Genomic DNA, 22,461 nt, shown 5'->3' on the forward strand with positions numbered 1-22,461 from the left:
TAATATTGTAGAATGGAAAGAAAAAACAAGCTAATATTTATAACCAAACAGGACATTGTAAAGTGGAAAGAAAAAAAAAACGGCAAATTGTACAATTCGAACCTAGAATGTTCTATCCAAGGGTGATTAACGATAACCAGTGTAGCCAGCGCCACTAATTCAATAAAAACATATGTAGATGACTACCTACTATTTTTGTGCTCTCGATTTTTTTAGGCCCCAGACGATGGTTTGGCTAGTTAATTTTGGTTATAAATCAAAGTAAGTAAAAGGTAAGTGGCATAGCGTATTGCCTCAGAGGTTGGGCCTTTGTAAATACACTCACTGCACCTGATTTCAGAACTTCCCCACCTTGTTCTTCTATTGTTAAAAAAAAAGTGAAAAAAACAATGAAAGTATAAGTCCATATATGCTACATGCATCATCATTTAACGATCAAAATAAAAGACATAAATCAAAAGTCTAACATTAGTAACAAATTCTAACGTCAAATTTTCTCCCTCGTATTATGCTCATCTGGCTGCCTTTCGAGCGCACTGTTACATGGAGGGTGAATCTTTGAATGGAGGTTTTACAACTAGGATTGAAGATGTTCAGATGCGGGTTTTTGCCCTTTTGGGCCGGGTCATAGGGTAATCCAACAACTATTTGGGCCCGTTTAAGAGCCCAAGCTAACCTCTTCAAAACTGATTTGGACTTTTGCTTTATTAGTCGGAACTGTACTTTCGTAAGGCTCACTCCATCTCTCTCTCTCCTCGCTTCTCTTCTCTTCTCCCAGAGCGAACCAGAAGAATCGAAGCGCCAAACCTAAACCCTCCGAGAGCGCAAAAATGGCAGGCTCAGCCATGGTGTTGGATCCGAAGCCCTTGCCGGAACCACCGGCATCGATCCCCTCCATAAGATCCGACCTCCAGGGCTACACCGAGCAGAGCCAGGCCTCCGACGAGGACGATCTCTACAGCCGCCTCAAGTCCTACCAGCGGCAGCTCGAGTTCATCGACATACAGGAGGAGTACGTCAAGGACGAGCTGAAGAATCTGAAGCGCGAGCTCCTCCGCGCCCAGGAGGAGGTCAAGAGGATCCAATCGGTGCCGCTCGTCATCGGGCAGTTCATGGAGATGGTCGACCAGAACAACGGGATTGTGGGCTCCACCACCGGCTCCAATTACTATGTTAGGATTCTCAGCACCATTAATCGGGAGCTCCTCAAGCCTTCCGCTTCCGTCGCCTTGCACCGCCACTCCAATGCCCTCGTCGACGTTCTGCCTCCGGAGGCCGACTCGAGTATTTCTCTCCTCAGCCAGTCTGAGAAGCCCGACGTCACCTACTCTGTAAGTTGTGCCCAATTGATTTGATTAGGGTAGTGACTCAATGTAGGGTCTTTTTTTTCGTTTGTTTGACTATTTACTATCACTGCTTAATTGGAGTAAATAGATTACTATTAGGGTTTTGGGTTTGGGAATTTAACAATACCCAGGTGTCACTTCTTGAGGAGAACCGTGGCTATAAAGTTAGCTATTCTGAATAACTCATCCTATCGGTGTCATTTGACTGGGTCGAGTTTATTGTCTTTGCTCAATGGTTTTATGTTAAGAGAATTTGAGTAGAGCCCAGAATTTTCCCAGTTGCTCAAGTTCTATGAGTCTAAGATTGAAAACTAACTATTTGTGTATGCCTAAAATTGTCGAGCTTTAGGGTTTGTAGAGTCTTTTCAAGCAAGAGATGGACTGCCTATTATTCGGTTATTGTTGTGTAAACTAGGAAACTCAATAATCTTTTCTAATTTATACCTTATTGGAGAGAACTGGTTATTATTGATGACTGAACTATTTAGGGCTAAAACATGGGTCTGGGAATCAACTAATTTTCTTTAGTTGGTTTTATTGGTTGGTTAAGCAAGCCAACACAATCAGAATGCTATGGTGTGTAATATGCATGCATTTTTTGAATAAGCGTCACGGGGACGTGTTACTTTTGGCTCACACCCTCTTTTGTTTTAAAATGTCGAATTGTTGAGTACATTTCCTGTTGCTAGTATTTTTTTTGATGTCCCCATCAAGCATCCAATAATGGAATCAATAATGGAATTTATCTAAATACGAGTTTAATATAAGAGATTGAAGTGCATTTGATTAAAAGAGAATTTGAAAAAAATAAATGGAATTCGTAACTTAAAATGATTAAGCAGTAGACTAGTACTATGGTTCAGTTCAGTTCCCTTTCTTAAGAACTGAAGCAAACCAATCCAAGTTGTTTGTGCTCAGTAAAATGCAGTCAAGCCGTCTGTTTGGTGATGGTTTTTGGTGGTTATTTTGTTTGCCTCTTCCTTCTTCTTAACTAAATACTGCATTGGCATACACATATTGGCTTTATCATAATATAATAATGTTAATCCCTTATCGTTTTTTTTTTTTTTGGTGTATCAGGATATTGGAGGATGTGACATTCAGAAGCAAGAAATTCGGGAAGCGGTAGAACTGCCACTTACTCACCACGAGTTATACAAACAGATTGGAATAGATCCCCCACGTGGTGTATTACTCTATGGTCCACCTGGAACCGGTAAAACCATGTTAGCGAAGGCTGTTGCTAATCATACAACTGCTGCCTTCATCAGAGTTGTTGGCTCAGAATTTGTTCAGAAGTATTTGGGAGAGGTAAGCTTTCATATAAGATCATTTTACTATGTTTTGTGTGTTATCCTACTTCTTACATTCCACATACCCTTATCATTTTTGGAATAGCCAATGTCGTGGGTGAATGTAGCAAGGGCACTGTGATATTTTCATGTTTCCTCACTATCTGTGGATTTATATTTATTGACTAACTTAGAAACATTGTGAGCACTTATTGTTTATTTATTTGTCAAGGGTCCACGAATGGTACGTGATGTTTTCCGTCTTGCCAAGGAGAATGCTCCTGCCATCATCTTTATTGACGAGGTGGATGCTATTGCTACTGCTAGGTTTGATGCTCAAACTGGAGCTGACAGAGAAGTTCAGCGAATCCTTATGGAGCTCCTTAATCAGGTAGGTTTTGAGTTTTGATTTGAAAGAATAAGTAATCCGAATGAACTACTGCTTCATATCAACCAGAGCTTGGATGCTTAATGCACCATTATGGGGTTGGAGAAAATATTTGAACAAATGTCAAGTGAAAGATTAACCCTGAAACAATATTTTTCTGTTTTCTGTTCTCAAAGTTGATTTGGGCTTAATAACTTTTGCAGATGGATGGGTTTGACCAGACAGTGAATGTTAAGGTTATTATGGCTACTAACCGAGCAGACACCTTGGATCCTGCACTTCTGCGTCCTGGAAGGCTTGATCGAAAGATTGAGTTTCCTTTGCCTGATAGGAGGCAGAAAAGACTTGTTTTCCAGGTAAAATAACAGGCTTAAAGTATCTTTCAATGAAAGAGTTATTGTTGGTAAATTGTTGTTTGTACGCTGTGAGGTAACTTTTTTCTCATTATCCTAAGATTTGTAGCTTCTGCGATGTCCATTCAGTGCCATCCATATCATTAGATTTAGACCAGTTACCTCTCCCTATATCTTAGTTGTGGACTGCACAGGAGTTGGACACCTCAAAACACACCTGCACCCAATGTCTATATGAGATTATCCCATTTAAAACTGTCCACCTTACGTCTTATGATATTTATGAAACTTGCCATCAGCTTTCTATATACCTTTTCTTCTATATTTTCTCTTGCAATCCTGATGTCTTACTCTTATGGAATTTTGGCAAGCTATTGCAAACAATGTAGTGTAACATACCTGCTTGTCCTGCAGGTTTGCACTGCTAAAATGAACTTGAGTGATGAGGTAGACTTGGAAGATTATGTCTCTCGGCCAGACAAAATCAGTGCTGCTGAGGTGAGATTAATTTCTTTAAGGAGAGAATATGCATATTGTTTTAATTCTTCTACCAGTGTTAAGTCCTGTTACTGCTATGTTATGTGTGTTTTTTCTTCTCTGTTTTAACTTAATTTGGGGTTTTGGTTGTTGGGGTTTTTTGGTCAGGCTTGTGCTATGTTCGTGAAATACTTAAGAATATTTGCTTCAAGCTCTTGGTTAGAACAATTATGGCGATTGACATATACATATTCTTTTTAACAGTCAGCATGAGAAGCTTTGGGGGGGTCGGATTTAGCCGTTATCAAGCATTAAAACGAGAACCTCAATATGAATGGCTATAAATTTGAATATGAGTTCTCTTATTGGACTTCACCTGTAGTATTCTGAGTGTAAAGATGTTGAAGTTTTGTGGCGATCTCAGATCTTTAATCATTTTTTTATAAAAAATTGAGTCTATAGTAACTGTTGTAAATGGTTCGGTTTGTACAGATTTCTGCTATATGTCAAGAAGCAGGAATGCATGCAGTTAGGAAGAATCGGTATGTCATACTCCCAAAGGACTTTGAGAAGGGTTACCAGACCAACGTGAAGAAGCCCGACACTGATTTTGAATTCTACAAATGATCGGTGCTGGAAGCTCATATTATAGTTCTGTTGCTCGGGTTTATAAAGATGCTTTGTTATGTTTAATTTGGTCACAATCACCACGCAAGCCGCATCCGGAGATATTGGTTTCGTTGCTTTGAACAATTGTAGCTCAATGTAGGGATGCCTTTTACGACATTCCGAGTTATTGCGGCGACGATGTATAACATCGAGCTATGGAATGGTTTTATTTTCCACTTGTCCTTCGGATAATGTGGGTTGCGTTTTAGTTGGATACTTGTTTTGGGAAAACTGTAACAAAGTAATACTGAAATTTTACTTTCCGTTCTTACTGTTTGTAGTGATGGCACGTTTTGCAGAGCTTTTACTTGCTATTCTTATTTCCTGGCCATGGCTTCTTAGCCCATTGGGCAATAGTTGTGCATCTGAAATTGGGAGTGTTTGGGATAGGAAGGGGGTACCTGTGACCCCTCCGCCCCGTGAGTATTAGGCCTTTGGGTACTAGCGTATCCAAGGTGCTTTGGGCTCGTGATATGTCCTGTCACCGGATTATATCCAGCCGGAAGCTGACTCTTCAAGAGTCTCTCTTGGGTGTCTGGTGTGCTTGAGCTCCTACCAACAGGGACATGGGACTACTATTAGGTAGGAATATAGAGATTGGTCTGTACCATCACTAGTAGAACATTAAGGTCTGCCTAATACGTCTTGCAACCTCCTCTACCTACTCAAAATTCTCAAGTTCATAGTTTCTCTCAAACTATCTATTTGACTTAGGCATCGAAAGCCCTTTGGTGGATGCCCTCGCCCTTTTATGGGTCTTCGTCAATTAGGCTAACATTGTTTGGTAATTGCAAATGTGATTACGTCAATCTAATCTTGTTAGAAATTTGCATCGACATTTGAGATTTAAACATAAAATCAATTGACAATATAAGAAATAATCAAATTACTTAAAAGTACATATAACGTCTGTTTTTTTTTTTTTTCCCCCTAGTGTGAAATTAAGGCTCAATATTATTTACGTACGAACGGTTAATTATTTATTTTCTTATAGATAAGAAAATAAAATCTCTCTCTCCTAGAAAGCATAAGTAGACTTTTATGATCACTACACTTACTTGCATATGTATGATTTTTTTAAAAAAATTTCCGAATCCTCGTGACACACGTTGGAATAATGCTGCCTTTAGGTTCTTGTTGCTGGTTGACAAGGACTAAATAGCTCCGAATCGGTGAAGGAGAAGGAGCCACGTCTAAAGTAAATCTATCCTCAATTAACTTTTTATCTGATAGGAATCCACCCTGAATTATTGAATGCACCACCTGTTTTATAAAAAGTTTAACCTACAGACATGGTTGTCCATCGCAAAAGGATTATCGTCAGATTATTTTTTCAGGAATCATATGGATTTCGTGATTGTAATTATTTATCATATATTGTGTGATGATAAATTATTTTAAAATTTAAATTTTAATATATATAAAATTGATCATACGATGTACGATAAACGATTATGATCACGAAATTTCTAAAATCCTTAAAAAAAGGATTCAGTAAAGAATATTTTCCCATCATATCTTTCTCCATTGCACTTGTATTGTATCGAAGAAGAGAGAAACTAATAACTCTGACTTAGACATCGAAAGCATTTTGGTGAATACCTTGCCTTTTTTTTGGGTCTTCGCCAATTAAACTAACGTTTTCTTGATATTTTGCAAGTGTGATTATGTCAATCTAGCCTTCTTAGAAATTTACATCCATATTTAAAATTTTAACATAAAATTAATTAACAATATAAGAAATAATCAAATCACTTTAAACACATGTAACATCTATTTTTTTTCTTACTGTGAGATTAAGACTCAATATTATTTACGTACAAACTGTCAATTGTTTATTTTCTTATAGAAAAGAAAAGAAAATCTTTCTCTCCTAGAAAGCAGAGTAAACTTTGATGATCACTATACTTACTTGCATCCAGCTGTCTGCATGATATATGATTTTCAAAAAAATCCGAAGCCTCGTGGCACACGTTGTTGGAATAATGTTGCCCTTCGTTCTTGTTGCTGGTTGAAAAGGACTGAACAGCTACAAATCAGAGAAGGAGAAGGAGCCACGTCTAAAGTAAATCTACCCCTGAATTATTGGATGCACCACCTTATTCACGTTATGAAAAGTTAAACCTACCGACATTATTGTCCATCATATCTTCCTGCATTGCACTTGTATTGTATCGAAGAAGAGAGAAACTAAAAACTCTGATTAGCTGAGTTGCGGGGAATTGAAGGAATGGCGGCTGACGCTGTGCTTTAATTATAGCTTTAATTTGTGATGTATATTTGATATGTGCAATGTACAATGGTTCGGGTATATATGAGGAAAGAGACAAAGAAAAAACAAAAAAACATTCCCCTTAAAACAAGGAGTAAAACAAGGAGTAAAACATGGAATAAAACAAGGAATAAAACATTCCTTAAATCAAGGAATAAAACATTCCTTAAATCAAGGAACTCATTATTTTCAACACTCCCCCTCAAGCTGGATCGAGGAGGTTCACTGAGCCAAGCTTGCCCAATAACCGATGAAACTGAGATGATGCTAGTGCCTTTGTAAAAAGATCTGCTAGTTGATCATGGCTTCATGTGAACATGGTCCGGATGATTTGCGTTTGAACTTGAGCTCTGATGAAATGACAATCCACTTCAATATGTTTGGTTCTTTCATGGAACACAGGATTGGCAGCAATGTGCATGGCTGCCTGATTATCACACATAAGCGTCATAGGGGTAGAACTAGGAAACCCTAAGTCTGAAAGAAGCCCTTTAAGCCAAATGAGTTCACAAGCAGTGGCTGCCATGGCTCGATACTCAGCCTCTGCGCTGGAACGAGCAATTACCTGTTGCTTCTTACTCTTCCATGTGACAAGGTTTCCACCAACAAATGTACAATAGCCTGTGATTGATTTCCTATCAATTGCATTACCTGCCCAGTCTGCATCTGTGTAGCCACTAATGACAGTGGACTGATTGTTATGCATTGTAATTCCTTGCCCAATTGAACCCTTAAGATAACGAAGGATTCTCTTAACAAGGTTAAGGTGATCAACAGTGGGAGAGTGCATGGACTGACTAGCCAAGCTCACTGCATATGTGATATCTGGACGAGTGATAGTAAGGTATATGAGTTTGCCTACTAATCGTTGATAGTAGCTTACATCATGCATGGCTTCTCCATCTATGCTGAGCTTCAGTTTACAATCAACGGGAGTGATAGCAGGCTTGCAGTCAAGCATTTTTGCTTCTTGAAGGAGGTCCAATACATATTTCCGTTGATGTAGAAACAGTCCTTTTGAAGATGTTGCCATTTCGATCCCCAAAAAATACTTTAACCTTCCCAAATCTTTGATAGCGAAAACTTGATGTAGTGAGAGTTTTAGTGCCTCAATCTCCACGGTATTATCTCCAGTGATGATAAGATCATCAACATAGATGAGGACCACCAACTTCCCCCTGGTGCCAGTTCTTACAAATAGCGAAGAATCAGCATTACTTCGCATGAATCCAGCCTTTTCCAGAACAGAACTGAGCTTGGCATACCAAGCTCTTGGTGATTGTTTCAATCCGTATATTGCCTTGTGCAATTTACAAACCATGTTGCCTTTAATACCATCATAGCCTGGAGGAGGTTGCATATACACTTCTTCCTGCAGCTCGCCGTGAAGGAAAGCATTCTTCACGTCCATTTGGTAGAGTGACCACCCACAATTGATTGCAACTGACAGTAAAACCCTGACTGAGTTCATCTTGGCCACCGGTGCAAATGTTTCCTTATAATCTACACCAAAGGTTTGGGTGAAACCTCGAGCAACAAGTCTAGCCTTGTGTCTCTCGATAGATCCATCAGCTTTGAATTTAGTCTTGTAAATCCAACGACTTCCAACAGCCTTCTTTCCTGGTGGTAGGTGAACTAGGCTCCAGGTGCAATTCTCTTCCAGTGCACGAAGCTCTTCTTTCATGGCTTGGTTCCATTGTGGGAGAAGAAATGCTTCTTGAAAGCTTCTTGGTTCATAGTGCTTATCAATTTCACTGAGAAATGTAGCATGAGATGTTGAGAACTTACTAAAGCTGATACATTCATTGATTGGATGTCGTGAGGCATATGTAACATAGTCCTGCAACCTGACTGGAGGTTTTCTGATTCGAGGAGGATTTCTTTTAATCACCTGAGACTCTGTAGAGGGCGGAGAATGATCAGAGTAGAACTCGTCTTCACTCTCATTGGCAGTAATTTGGTCAGTTTGAACTTCTTCACAATCTGGACTTACAATGACTGATCTATTTTCCAACATCGGATAATTAAAGTTTTGAGGGAGTGGGAACATGTCAACTAAATCCTCCCCCTGACTTGTAAAATAGGGATAGTCTTCTTCGAACTTCACATCTCTTGAAACTGTGCACTTCTTAGTGACTGGATTGAAGCACTTGTATCCCTTTTGAGTGGTCGAGTATCCCATAAACACACACTTGGTTGCCCTGGCATCTAGTTTGTCACGGTTCAAGGTTTGGATGTGAACAAAACATACACAACCAAACACCTTGAGATGTGTCAAATCTATTTTCCTCCCCTTAAGAACTTCATATGGAGATTTAAACCCTAGCACACGACTTGGAAGTCGATTGATGAGATAAGTGGCAGTAAGGATGGCAAACGACCAAAATTTCTTTGGAACGTGCATGTGAATCATGAGAGCACGAGTTTTTTCCAAGAGATCTCTATTTTTCCTCTCGGCTACTCCATTTTGTTGGGGAGTCCCCACACAGCTGGTTTGATGTATGATACCCTGAGAACTTATGTATTGAAGCATGTTGTTGGATAGAAATTCAGTGCCATTATCTGACCTTAAAACCTTAATGTTTGATTGAAATTGCGTTTTAACATGCATGTGAAAGTCTTTGAAAATGGTAGGGACTTCACTTTTTGATTTCATAAGATATAGAAAACTTGTTCGAGAGAAATCATCAACAAATAGAACAAAATATTTAAAACCTTCCATTGATTCAGTTGCAGGTCCCCATACATCGGTGTGTACCATTTCAAAAGGTTTACTTGTCCTAGACATTGAATTACCAAAAGGTAGCCTAGTAAACTTAGAAAATTGACAAGTATCACAAGTAGGATAAGGGTTACAAAAAATTGGAAACAGTTTTGACAAGACAAGTTCAGAGGGGTGAGCTAATCTCCTATGCCAAAGTTGATTTTCATCTATGGACTTTGATTGAGCTTGAAGAGCCTGAGTGAAACATGCATTCTTGCACAAGTAGTAAAGTCCATTTATGAAGACCCCTTCACCAATCATCTTCATGGTGAGAACATCCTGAAACATCACTTTATTTGGTGAGAAAATAGCACGGCAGTTTAGGGTGTTGGTGATCTTTCCAATTGACAAAAGTTGGAAGGGAAAGGTTGGTACATAGAGGGCAGTGGAAGGTGTTTTTTGAGAGAGTAAGTTTATTTCTCCTTTTCCCAAAACTAAGACATTTTTTCCATTTGCAACAGACACATGTGAGGGGCTTGAAATTTTTTTAAAATGATGTAAATTTGTAACTTTGTTTGTGATCTGTGGCGCCTGAATCAATTATCCAACAATCAGTTTCAGTACTAGTTAATAGGGCAGTAGTAAAGGCTTTGAGTATACCTGATGCTTCTCCCTTTGGAACTTTCTCATTTCCAGCAAGAAATCCGGCAAATTGTCCCAACATAGCTGTGTGACTACCCTCTTCATTGCCTTGACCATGTGTGCCTCCTCCGTGTCCCTTACTTTGTAGGTAAGCTGCAAATTCATTGATCAATGACAATGGATATCCTTGTGAGATAGTAGGAGCGTGAGCATTAGCAAGTTTTGCCTTGAAATGAGGTTGAAATTGTTGTGAGGACCTTGGTATCATCCTTCCATCTTTGCTGAACTTAGGCTTGAGTTCAGGATGAAGTTCCCAACACTTGTCTTCCTCATGACCAACACCATTGCAATATTTGCATTTTAGATGTGTGTTTCTTCCCTTGTATACCTTGGCTTCTGAGTTCTTGTAATTTGATGCATATGCCCGAGTCTCCGTTAATCTAGGATTGGGATCAACATTCATAACCTTCTTCCTTGCTTCTTCTCGTTGGATAGTTGCACAAACATTGTTGAAGGTAGGCAGGTCTTGACTCATCAAGATGTGACTCCTTAGGTCCTCGTACTCAGAACTCATACTCCCTAACAGCTGATAAATTTTGTCTTCCTCAGCTCGTTTTAGGAGAATGGTAGGATCTGTGGTATGAGGGAGATATACATCCAACTCATTCCACATGGCTTTGAGACTCCCAAGGTGTTGAACAAATGCTTTCCCTTCTTGTTGAGCACTGGCAATGTCCTTCTTTAATTGGAAGACCCGTGCATAGTTGTTTTGATTTCCATACATATCCTGCAAAGCTTTCCAAAGATCATGGGCGGAATTGGAGTAGCTAAAAATTTCAGCAACATGTTTCTCCATGGTGTTGAGCAGCAAGGACATGACAAGTTGATCTTTGCAGAGCCATGCATTGTATGTAGAGGAAGAACGATCTGGAGCTTCCACGCTTCCATTTACAAACCCTAGCTTCCCTTTGCCTCCGAGAGCTAGGGAAACAGCTCGAGACCAAGGAAGATAATTGAACTCGTTCAAGAGAACTGAACATAAACGTTGATTGGTGTTAACCTCAACGTCTGAGGAGTTTGGAGAGAGATTGTGCCGGGTTTCCTTATCATGGTTGACAGAACTTTCTTCAGTCATGACTTAGACTTTGAAAGAAAGAAAAATTCGCAGCAGCAAGAATGGCAGAGACAGGTTACAAATGAACCTGCTCTGATACCATATAGAAATTATAGATTTAATTTGTGATGTATATTTCATATGTGCAATGTACAATGGTTCGGGTATATATATGAGGAAGGAGACTAAGAAAAAACAAAAAAACATTCCCCTTAAAACAAGGAATAAAACATTCCTTAAATCAAGGAACTCATTATTTTCAACACTCTGATTAACTGAGTTGCGGGGAATTGAAGGAATGGCGGCTGACGCTGTGCTCACTTTTGCTGCGGAGGGAATACTGAACAAGGTGCTTTCACTCGCTGCTCATGAATTCGGTCTTGCGTGGGGTTTCAAAGCTGAACTCAGAAAGCTTCAAAAGTCCTTCGCCAGCATTGAACGTTTCTTAGTTGATGTTGCCGACCAACCACAAGGTAGTATATATTTCTGAATTCTCTCGTAATCTCACGCGCACATGATACAATTACAAGCTATTTAACCTCTTTCCATTCTCTAACAGGTCGGAGTAAGTCAATAGAGGAATGGGTGAAGAACCTCAAAGACGTTGCTCAGGATGCTGAGGATGTCTTGGACGAATTCCAGTACGAAGTTGATCGGCGTAAAGTCGAAATCCAAAACCATATCAAGAAAAAGGTTCTTAACTTCTTTTCACTCTCCAATCCACTTGCATTTCGTCTTCAAATGGCGCATAAAATTCAGAAGATCAACGCATCCTTGCTGGATCTCGAGAGGAAAGCATCTCCTCTTGGACTAGTTTCCAAGAATAAAGATGCAACCCCTCGAGGAAATAGATGGGACAGACAAACCGACGCATTCATTCGCAGAGATGAAATAACTGTTGGAAGGGAAGGTGTTGTGTCAAAAATAGTTACAACCCTGACCGACTCCAAATACGATCAAGAAAATCTTTCTGTTATGGCCATCGTGGGAATGGGAGGCCTCGGCAAGACAACGTTGGCCAAGTCAATTTACAATGAGGATTCTGTACAAAAGTTTTTCGAAACGAGAATATGGGTTTGTGTATCGGACCCTTTTGATGTCAATTTAATTCTACTTCAAATGTTAGAGCAGCTTAATCCGGCAAACGCCCCTTCTTCGAAAGATAACCGGAATGCTCTGCTTAAGTTCCTTAATGAAGAGTTGAAAGATAAAAGATATTTGCTTGTACTTGATGACGTTTGGAATGAAGATCCCATAAAATGGGAGAATTTGATGGAGTGTTTGTTTAAGCTTCATTCTGCGGGGGGGTCCAAGATTATTGTCACTACTCGTAGTGGCAAAGTCGCATCGATCCCCGAAAAGCTACTTCAACGACATGAATTGGGAAAGCTTTCTGTGGATGAATGCTGGTCCATCATGAAAAATAGAGCGTTCCCCAACAAAGCTGATATACCTACGGAGTTCCGTACAGTTGGATTGAAGATTGCCAAAAATTGTGGTGGCGTTCCATTGGTAGCAAAGGTGCGTATTATTATATATCATAATATGAAATTTGCACCTTTATTATTTATTATTATTTTTTATATGTTTTCATTTATAAATTAGGACAATACTTGTATCCACCAATGGGTTCACCACCTTATCCACCCCATGGAAAATTCAATTTACATAAATTCGTGGGTGTAAAAACTTTACCAAAAACAAACCGATCCAGTTAGAATCAATTAAATTAGTTAAGCGACTTAAGCCAGCTGCATTATTATTGGATGAATTATCTCTTTGTTTATTTATTTATTTATATTTTTACTCAAGTCATGTTGGTAGTTGTTACGTCATGCATTGTCTAAATTATTTTAAGACGCCTTAGAAAGCTTAAACTGGGGTAATTTTTTATTTATTTTTAAATTTTGCAAAATTTACACTTTATTATATTATTTTTTTCTCAATTTCATATATAGCTAAGGTTTAATTTTTTTACACTTTCATAATTCTGTCAGTCTCGATTTCGTTAACTAACGACGAGGCTTAATTTTAACCCAACAAATTTGCCATGTGGACAAAAACTAATTAAAAAATATTTTTAAAAAATTAATAAAAAATTCTAAACTAAAAAAATCTCTCCCTACCCTCTTGCCCTTCTCTCTCTGCCGTTCGAATGTAAAATTTTCGTTCTTTACGAGTCACGACACAAAGGTCACTGAAATTTCGCTTCTTCCAGATGAAATGAAAAAACCGAATTTAATTAGCTTCAAAAAATCACTAAAACTCAAAATGAAAACCAAAAGGTGTTGAGCTCAAACCATCACCAACCCCCGCACCCCGGTCTCCCTCCGACGCGTCATCACCAGCACTTTTGAGTTTTTGGGGATTGGGTTTTTGGAGCACAAAAAGGGCGATCGGGAATTGGGAATTGGGAATTAGAGGGAAAGAAAGAAAGGGGGAAGAGAGAAGAGAGAGAGATTTTGTATTGGGAAATTGAGCTAGTAAATGGGTAAACTCCAGTTTGACTTCCTAAAAAATTGACCACCTAAATTATTTAAAATCAATCAACTATTCCCTTATTGTTAGATTTTGTTTCCCATTCCGTCAAATTCAAGGATAAATAAGTCTTTTCATCATTAATTATTACTAATCAATTAGAACGACCAATAAAATAATGATATGTGGATAAGAATAATTCAAAAACTTATAACATAATAAGAAACCAAACGTTTACATAATGAATCATTTCACATAGTTATTACACATTATTATATGTTCACATTTTATAATTAGATTGGTAGTTATAAGTGACATGTAAGAATTGTGATAAAAATATTAATTTGTCCTTGAATTTGATAGAATAGTGGACGAAATCTGATGACAAGGGATTAATTATCTTATTTCAAATAGTCAGGGGGTTAATTTACCAAAAAAAAAGAAGAAGAGGTCAATCTCAACTGAAGTAATAGTTCAGGAGGTCAAACGACAATTTACCCTTTATAAATACACCAACCAAATTAGCGTGCTCTCAAAATACAATCTCTACTAGCCCTCTTCAACAAAAATAATCTCAAAAATATATTATTATTGTGTTAATAATTTATCAATATTCTTTCGAAAATGCGTTAATATTGTGTCGATAAAATATTAATGTGAGGATATTTTTATCAATGAAGGTTAGTAGAGATTGCATTTTGAAGGCAAAGATTATCTTTTGTTGGTGGGTTTGTACAAGGGCTACTAAGACCTGTTTTCCTTTTGTATTTTATATTTATTTATGAATTAATTAATTTTTAATGTTTATTAAATGATTTGTTTGTCTACATGGAAAATTTGGTGGGTCAAAGTGATGTCACCGCATTAATTAACGGGATAGTTGACCAAAAGACTAACGAAAGTATAAAAATCAAACTTTAAGACTTATTATATTAACACTCCATAAATTGTTGAATAAACCTCACATACTTAATACACTCCGCATTTGCTTTTTTAATGAAAAATTATCTTAATACACCCCACATACTTCCCCATAATACCCTCACACCTCACATTCTCATTATACACCTTATATTTTCTACATGCATCCCATATTTTCTATACACCTCACATTTCTCAAATCTTATAAAGCTTTTAATTTGGACAAAAAATGCCAATTGGAATTGACAAAAGATGCCATCTCAGATTTAAAGCATATGTGAGTTGTTTTCAATTCCACCATTAAAACACATGTCGTGTATTTTTAATATTTGATGGTAATTTTAGGTGTTTAATTCTTCATGTAATCCCTGTGATCCTTAAAAGATGAATACGAACATAGAAGCTTGAATAACGTAGCATAAGCAAGATTAAATAATTATCGATGTCATCAAAATCTTTAAAACAATAAAAAATATGAAAGCTTACCTCATGTGAAGCTTTCGAAACATCGATTTCGTGTTTCATTCGTCAAAAATAATTTTTCTCAATCAACATGTTTGTAGTTTCATTGGTTATGGTTTTATTCAACAATGGAGGGTAGGAGGGATTTTGATAGTCGAATAAGATAAATAATACGTTAAAAGTGATTTAAGGTGTATTTAGATTTTTTTTAACCTAATAAGGTCAAAATTGCCATTGCATATTAGGATAACTAAATCATTTAATATTAAATTTTAATGTGGGGTGCATTCAACAATTTGTGAGGTGCTAATATAAAAAGTCATCTTTAATTATGAAAGCAAGACGAACAAAAAAAAAAGCGTAATAAAGTGCAATTGTTGTAACCTTAAAAACATTAAAGAAAAAATTACCCTTAACTAGTTGAAACTATTCCTTTTTTTTTTTTCATATATTTTTCTTTTCATTTTTTTCATCTGATAAAAAAATATGGTGAAAAACATTATTATGCTTCGCATAGATCCAAAAAAAAAAAAAAAAATCAGTCATGGTTAAACTACTTTACTCTCTATTGATAGAAACTCTCAAATCAAACAGGTTTTGGGAGGCATTTTGTGCAATAAAAAAAATATTGAAGACTGGTTGTCGTTTGAAAAAAGTAGAATATGGGAAAACCTATCAAAAGAAGAAGATAGAATTATGCCAGTCTTGAAGTTGAGTTTTGACAATTTAGAATCGCCATCACTGAAGCAATGTTTTGCATATTGCTCAATGTTCAAGAAAGATTTTGAAATTCAAAGAGATAACTTGATTCAACTTTGGATGGCTCAAGGATTACTCCACCCTTCCCCTAGTGAAAATAAAGATAAGGAGGACATAGGCAATGAATATTTTGATATTCTATTGCAAAGTTCCTTATTTCAAGATGCTACAATGAGTGACAACGGCACTGTTAGCATATGCCAGATGCACGATCTTGTGCACGACCTTGCAGAACATGTATCTAAATCAGAAAGCTTGACGGGAGACTTATGTGGCATAGATAATACAAATGAGATTCGACATGTTGCTCGGGTTTCTACTTCTATGCTAGATAAAATTCTAGAAAGAAGTGCTAAGAAATTGCGGTCAGTGTTTTTCGACGATGGTGAAGTTCCTAGTAACATTCTTCCACGATTCAAAGCTTTACGTGTCTTAAATTTAAGTAATGCTAAGATTGAAGAATTTCCAGTTTCAGTTGGAAGGTTGAAACACTTGAGGTATCTTAACATTTCTAAAACAAGATTCAAAGAACTCCCCAAATCTGTAGGCAAGCTCTACAACCTGCAGACTTTAAGAGCAACAAATTGTGCCCTTGAGGAGTTTCCAAAAGAGCTGCAAAACTTGATCAACCTGAGGCATATTTATTTTGATATGAGTACAAAATTCCCCCAGGGGATAAGGCGGTTGACTTGCCTTCGAACATTACCTTACTTTTCGGTGGGTAATGAGACTGGTTGTCAAATTGAAGAGTTGGCTGACTTGAAACATTTGAGAGGTAAATTAATTGTTTGTAATTTGGAGCACGTAAAGAATGGAGAAGAAGCAAAGAAAGCTAAGTTGGAGGATAAGAGGAAAATATGCCATTTAATCTTCCACTGGACAAGAGATAGGTTAATAACCAACAACAATGAGCAGGGGGATGTACTCGAAGGCCTCCGACCGCATCCTGGGTTGGAGAGCTTACGTATTGAAAACTTCATGGGCGATAAGTTTCCATCGTGGATGATGAGTGGGTCATTATTACTCAACAACTTGAAGAAGATTACGTTACTTAGATGCGACAAATGTGAAGTAGTCCCACCGCTTGGTCATCTACCTAAACTTACGATGCTTGAGATTAGCAGAATGTACTTGAAATGTATTGGAGTTGAGTTCTACGGTTACAATCTTGTCCACAATGTAGCCACGACAAGTAAGGAGATAATTACTTTATTTCCTGCACTAAAAGAATTAAATATTTCTAACTGCTACGATCTAATTGAATGGATGGAATTGGAAGCACCAATGATGTCAACACAAAAAGTTGTGGTTTTTCCTTGCCTCGAGAAGTTGATGATACATGGATGCGATGATTTAACTTTTTTTGCCCTTGGATCTTGCGGCTCTCTTAAGAGTTTGTATATTAAATGGTGTAAAAAGTTGAGGCATTTGGGGGATGGGCTAGACACACTTCATTTCCTTGAGAGCCTGAATATAATAGGATGCAGTAGCCTAGAGTTGATTCCAATTACACAAGGCATGACATCTCTTCGAGAATTACGTATTAATGATTGTGAAGGATTGTCAAGCCTACCGAGTGGGTTAGAGTACTGCACCTCTCTCCAGACATTGCATTTAGAAGGTTGCAATGGTGTAACATCGTTTCCATTTTACACCCTTGCACGTCTTCGCCGTTTGTATATTAAGGATTGTAATGGACAATCAGGCCCACTGAGTGTATGGGCCTCTCTCGTGGAATTGATTATAGTTGGTGGTAATAATCTGACATCAATTGATATTAAAGGCGGCATGTCCTCTCTTCAGCATTTGACAATTAGTAATTGCAAAGAATTATCAAGCTTACCTGCTCTTCCACAACAATGTCCTTCTCTTTAGGAATTGTATATAAGAGATTGCCCAAAGGTAGCATCGTTTGGTGTCCAAAGTAGCAGCATTAGTCTACAATCTTTTTCAGATTTGCGCACCTTCACCTCCCTTCGAGAACTGACGATTGAAGAATGTGAAGGATTGGAAAGTTGGGTGAGCGGGCTGCAATTTCCACTCTCTCTTGAGACACTGGTATTAAAAGGTTTCCCTAATTTAGAGATTCTTCCAAGTTTAGACAACCTCAATTCTCTCCGTGAATTGGGGATTGTAAATTGGAAAAAGCTAAAATATCTGCCGATGGGGTTACAACAGCTCCCGCCCTTGAAGAAATTGGAAGTCGGTGAGTTCTGGGAGGAGCTCGATTGCTTCCCTGATTTTCAAGTTGGATCATTAATGCACCTTACACGCTTGGAGTTGACGGGTTGGCCTAAGCTCAAGTCTCTGCCTCAACAAATTCAACACCTCACTTCTCTAACATCATTGTGGGTATATAACATTGACGGAGTGGAGACCTTGCCAGAATGGTTGGGTAGCCTTACATCCCTTAGGTATCTGCAGATTCAGGTTTGCAAGAATCTGACCAACTTACCTAGTGTCCAAGCTATGCAACGCCTCACCAAATTACATTCCCTGTGGATTAGTCACTGTCATCCCCTTCTAAAGCAAAGATGCAGCAGGGATAGCGGCACAGATTGGCCCAAGATTTCTCACATTCCACAAATCATAAGTACGTTTTAAAATTCTTGAAATGAAATTACAGAGATCATGTTACATGTTTATCTCTTTTCTTCTTTTATTCGTCTCAACTACTACATACAAATTTAAACTAGCATAACAAAAGTTATTTATTCTTCCCCCTCTTTTTTTAAATCAGTTGACTGGAAATCATACAATGGTTGAGTTGAAGGTAGGCAGCACCTTACCAAACTACAGCAAATGTGTATAGGAAAAACCAAATTTCACGGTGTGCAAGGCCACGAGATTATTTGTATTCCAGTTTCATGTTCAAACAACTCCAATTGGCTCCAACTTTCGCATTGAAATCAAGTCATGTAAGCTTTTCAAAGTTTCAAACCCACACCTCCTATTCTCTTCTAATTGACCAATGTATTGTACTGTTGACTTATGATTACTTGTAATTTTTTAACAGATTTAAATTGTATGCATAGGGACTTGAGTAACTTGATGAACAGAGTGTACCCACACTAATGCAGAAATTGGGTAAATGAATCTTCAGTTACAAGCTTTTTACTATTAGTTGAAATCTGTTCTTTATGTTTTTCTTAAGTTTTTTGGTGTTATCTTTGTACAGGCAGAATTGGGATTCCGATCAAAACTCATGCATGGATCAGTATCATTTTTCAACCTCAATCATGTTTCCTTATCATCAGATCTGAATTGGGATGCAAATTGGTAATATTCTCTGTTTGATACTCGTCACCAAATCGAAATGCATCCTTATGAGTTTGCTCAGAGATTTGAATTCAGTTGATTTTTTTTGTGTTGTGTAGATCTTTAGAAGCTTGGACTTCCTAGTGTCCTTTGTGCCCTGCATTGTTGTGAAAGGAGAGTGCAAGGGACAGCCAACTGTTGAATAGAGGGCGAGCTTGAGATTCGAAACTGAAAAACGATTGTGCTACCCTAATCGTAACTCCGTCTCTTCAGTTACTCTCCAAAAGACTCATGCTCATTTTGAAATGTAATTATAGTAAAAACCAGAGAAACTAGTAAACATGGACGTAGCCCAGCTTGCATGTATGGAAGGTTCGTACAATGTCCTATGGACTTGGTACTGTCTTTAATGAATGAAAGAAATTCTGGAGGATTTATTGAGGATGAGAGTCTGTAAAATCAGCTCCAGTATATAAGGTGTGCTTTTCTTCTTTTCTTTTACATTGAACAATCTAAGCATGCATGTTTTCCCTTCTTCAGGTTTTCTCCATTTCATATTCACCATGAACTTATTAGTGATTATGCCATTGATGATAACGGTGTTGTAAGAGTAATTTGTATTGCGAAACAAAGTTTGCTCAGTGCAGGTCCATTTTGGGTACTTTGGGTCACTCTTCATTATGGTGTTACTCATCATTGTCTCAGCACCTTAATATTTTACTCAAGAGTTCTTTGGGCTATGAAGGTAACACTATCTCCTTTGAGCCACTTTTTAATGCAATTATAAAAGGATTAACATTTTTATCCTTGAGAATTAGTCGTGTTTATGATAAACTGTTTATTGCAGATATGAAGGAAGTAGTCTCTTAACAAATTCAACACCTCACTTCTCTAACATATTTGGCAATAGAATCATTTGAGGGAGTGGAGACTTTGCCAGAATGGTTGGGTAGCCTTACATCCCTTACAGTTCTGGATATTGTGAATTGCAAGAATCTGACCAACTTACCTAGTGTCCAAGCTATGCAACGCCTCACCAAATTACATTCCCTGTGGATTAGTCACTGTCATCCCCTTCTAAAGCAAAGATGCAGCAGGGATAGCGGCACAGATTGGCCCAAGATTTCTCACATTCCACAAATCATAAGTACGTTTTAAAATTCTTGAAATGAAATTACAGAGATCATGTTACATGTTTCTCTCTTTTCTTCTTTTATTCGTCTCAACTACTACATTCAAATTTAAACTAGCATAACAAAAGTTATTTATTCTTCTCCCTCTTCTTTTAAATCAGTTGACACAGAAATCATACAATCGTTGGATTGAAGGTAGGCAGCACCTTACCAAACTACAGCAAATGTGTATTGGAAAAACCAAATTTCACGGTGTGCAAGGCCACAAGATGACAGACTGTATTGGAAAAAAAATGTTATTTTTTTCTTTGTTTTTCCAAATTTCACGGTGGAAAAACCAAATTTCACGGACTGTAGTTGGATGGAAGGTAGGCAGCACCTTACCAAACTACAGTAACTCTCTCTCTTCAGTTACTCTCTAAAAGGCTCATGCTCATTTTGAAATGTAATTATAGTAAAAACCTGAGAAACTGCTAAACATGGATGTAGCCCAGCTTGCATGTATGGAAGGTTCGTACAATGTCCTATGGACTTAGTACTGTCTTTAATGAATGAAAGAAATTCTGGATGCTTTATTGAGGACGAGAGTCTGTAAAATCAGCTCCAGTATATAAGGTTTGCTTTTCTCCTTTTCTTTTACATTGAACAATCTAAGCACGCATGTTTTCCCTTCTTCAGGTTTTCTCCATTTCATATGCACCATGTACTTATTAGCGATTATGCCATTGATGATAACGGTGTTGTAAGAGTAATTTGTTTTCTGAAACAAAGTTTGCTCAGTGCAGGTCCATATTGGGTACTTTGGGTCACTCTTTATTATGGTGTTGCTCACCATTGTCTCAACACCTTAGTATTTTACTGAGAGTTCTTTGGGCTGGGAAGGTAACACTATATCCGTTGAGCCACTTTTTTATGCAATTATAAAGGATTAACATTTTTCTTTGAGAGTTAATCGTGTTTATAATAAACTGTGCATTGCAGATATGAAGGAAGTAGTCTCTGTTATTTTAAGCAGAAAATTCAAGCTGCCAACAAGGAGTTACTCCTACAAACATGTGCATTCCCTACCCCAACTGTCTAGGATAAAATATAACATCTGTCCTTTTTCTACAGCCGTGGTGGAGGGCATCGGCATGGGCCTTGCAGCGGCCGAAGTTGCTGGAATGAAGTGTATCGTAACCAAAAGTAGGTAACTTACTTTTAATACATGAACAAAAAGAGTGCTTCCATATTTCCCACCTTCTTGCTATTCTCAGATAATACTTCTAATTTGATAGAAAGTTCATGAGCATGCTTTGTGTGTAATCCTTGCTAGTCATGTATGTCAAATTTTTAGGGCAATCAAATGAGAAACATGTTCACTTCATCTCCTAAAACTCCAATTTCATGTACACAGCTGAAGAAAACTTTCAAAATGCGTATGCAAACTTTGACTTCTTTGGAGATTCGCCGGAGGAGCGATTTCACTTGGGAACCTGCAGAAGCCTTTTGTCAAACAGTAGTAGTTTATGAATTAAATTCATTCAAAGCCGGTCCTCCATCTACAAAATGTTGGTGAAGGGTTACAAAATGTTGGTGAGGAGTCTCATGATCATGAAATGATTGAAGATGATTTCTTGAAGGTTGAAATTTCATGAAGTTTTGCTTATAGTGGTTGTATATGATTTTACATTTGATTGTCGGGGTTTACAGATTCTGCCCCACCCATTGTATGTTTTCTCAAGTAATATAATTTGGGCGTGAGGGCCTAGCCCCCCCAGCTTCGACTGGGTTCCAGCCCTCTTTAAATATATATATTTTTTAAATATATGTTTGTGTATTAAAAAAAGGCACGTTTTGAGCCTTCGCAGTGTTCACTAAAAACCTTAGGACCAGCCCTAACAACACCTTGGCAGGGACAGAGCCCCCATAGGCTTACCGGGATAGGGGGGAGGGGGGGGGGGGGGGGGGGGGGGCGGCGGGTGTGGCGGATGCCATGTAAGATTATTTACCTTTTTATGGCATCTAATACTCCTAAGTTGTCCGTGTAAGTTCTTGCAGCAGATACTAAAGTGTGACCTTTAAATTGTCAAGAGGCCACAAAAGCAAGTAAACTCATCCAAATGATGATCTTGAAATAAATAAAATTCGTAAAAGAAAATAAAATAGTAAACCCGTTCAAATGTGAAGGAATGGGGCATTGTGACATTATTT

General features: G+C 37.9%; 2 protein-coding genes across 2 annotated transcripts; both read left to right on the forward strand.

The window, feature by feature from the left end:
- Positions 1-716: 716 nt before the first annotated feature.
- Positions 717-4,849, forward strand: LOC137715268 (26S proteasome regulatory subunit 6B homolog). Its single transcript, XM_068454531.1, has 6 exons — positions 717-1,331; positions 2,427-2,657; positions 2,871-3,029; positions 3,230-3,382; positions 3,794-3,877; positions 4,349-4,849. Exons 1-6 carry the CDS (start codon positions 831-833, stop codon positions 4,481-4,483), a joined length of 1,263 nt encoding a protein of 420 aa, XP_068310632.1. The 5' UTR covers positions 717-830; the 3' UTR covers positions 4,484-4,849.
- Positions 4,850-11,401: 6,552 nt separating this feature from the next.
- On the forward strand, positions 11,402-22,073 carry LOC137715143 (putative disease resistance protein RGA3). The gene is made up of 12 exons (XM_068454379.1): positions 11,402-11,730; positions 11,817-12,778; positions 15,713-18,470; positions 18,618-18,795; positions 19,255-19,612; positions 19,769-19,880; positions 19,983-20,282; positions 20,430-20,636; positions 20,758-20,883; positions 21,040-21,150; positions 21,250-21,453; positions 21,665-22,073. Exons 1-3 carry the CDS (start codon positions 11,556-11,558, stop codon positions 17,750-17,752), a joined length of 3,177 nt encoding a protein of 1,058 aa, XP_068310480.1. The 5' UTR covers positions 11,402-11,555; the 3' UTR covers positions 17,753-18,470; positions 18,618-18,795; positions 19,255-19,612; positions 19,769-19,880; positions 19,983-20,282; positions 20,430-20,636; positions 20,758-20,883; positions 21,040-21,150; positions 21,250-21,453; positions 21,665-22,073.
- Positions 22,074-22,461: the final 388 nt, after the last annotated feature.

This window comes from Pyrus communis, chromosome 14 (genome assembly GCF_963583255.1).
Source record: "Pyrus communis chromosome 14, drPyrComm1.1, whole genome shotgun sequence".
In the NCBI taxonomy this organism is placed as follows: Eukaryota; Viridiplantae; Streptophyta; class Magnoliopsida; order Rosales; family Rosaceae; genus Pyrus; species Pyrus communis.

Coding starts and splice junctions, on each gene's coding strand:
- LOC137715268 (XM_068454531.1), top strand. CDS start 831: ATGGCAGGCTCAGCCATGGTGTTGGATCCGAAGCCCTTGCCGGAACCA. Junction 1,332..2,426: donor AGCCCGACGTCACCTACTCT/GTAAGTTGTGCC, acceptor TTGGTGTATCAG/GATATTGGAGGATGTGACAT. Junction 3,383..3,793: donor AGAAAAGACTTGTTTTCCAG/GTAAAATAACAG, acceptor CTTGTCCTGCAG/GTTTGCACTGCTAAAATGAA.
- LOC137715143 (XM_068454379.1), top strand. CDS start 11,556: ATGGCGGCTGACGCTGTGCTCACTTTTGCTGCGGAGGGAATACTGAAC. Junction 11,731..11,816: donor TGTTGCCGACCAACCACAAG/GTAGTATATATT, acceptor ATTCTCTAACAG/GTCGGAGTAAGTCAATAGAG. Junction 12,779..15,712: donor GCGTTCCATTGGTAGCAAAG/GTGCGTATTATT, acceptor CAAATCAAACAG/GTTTTGGGAGGCATTTTGTG.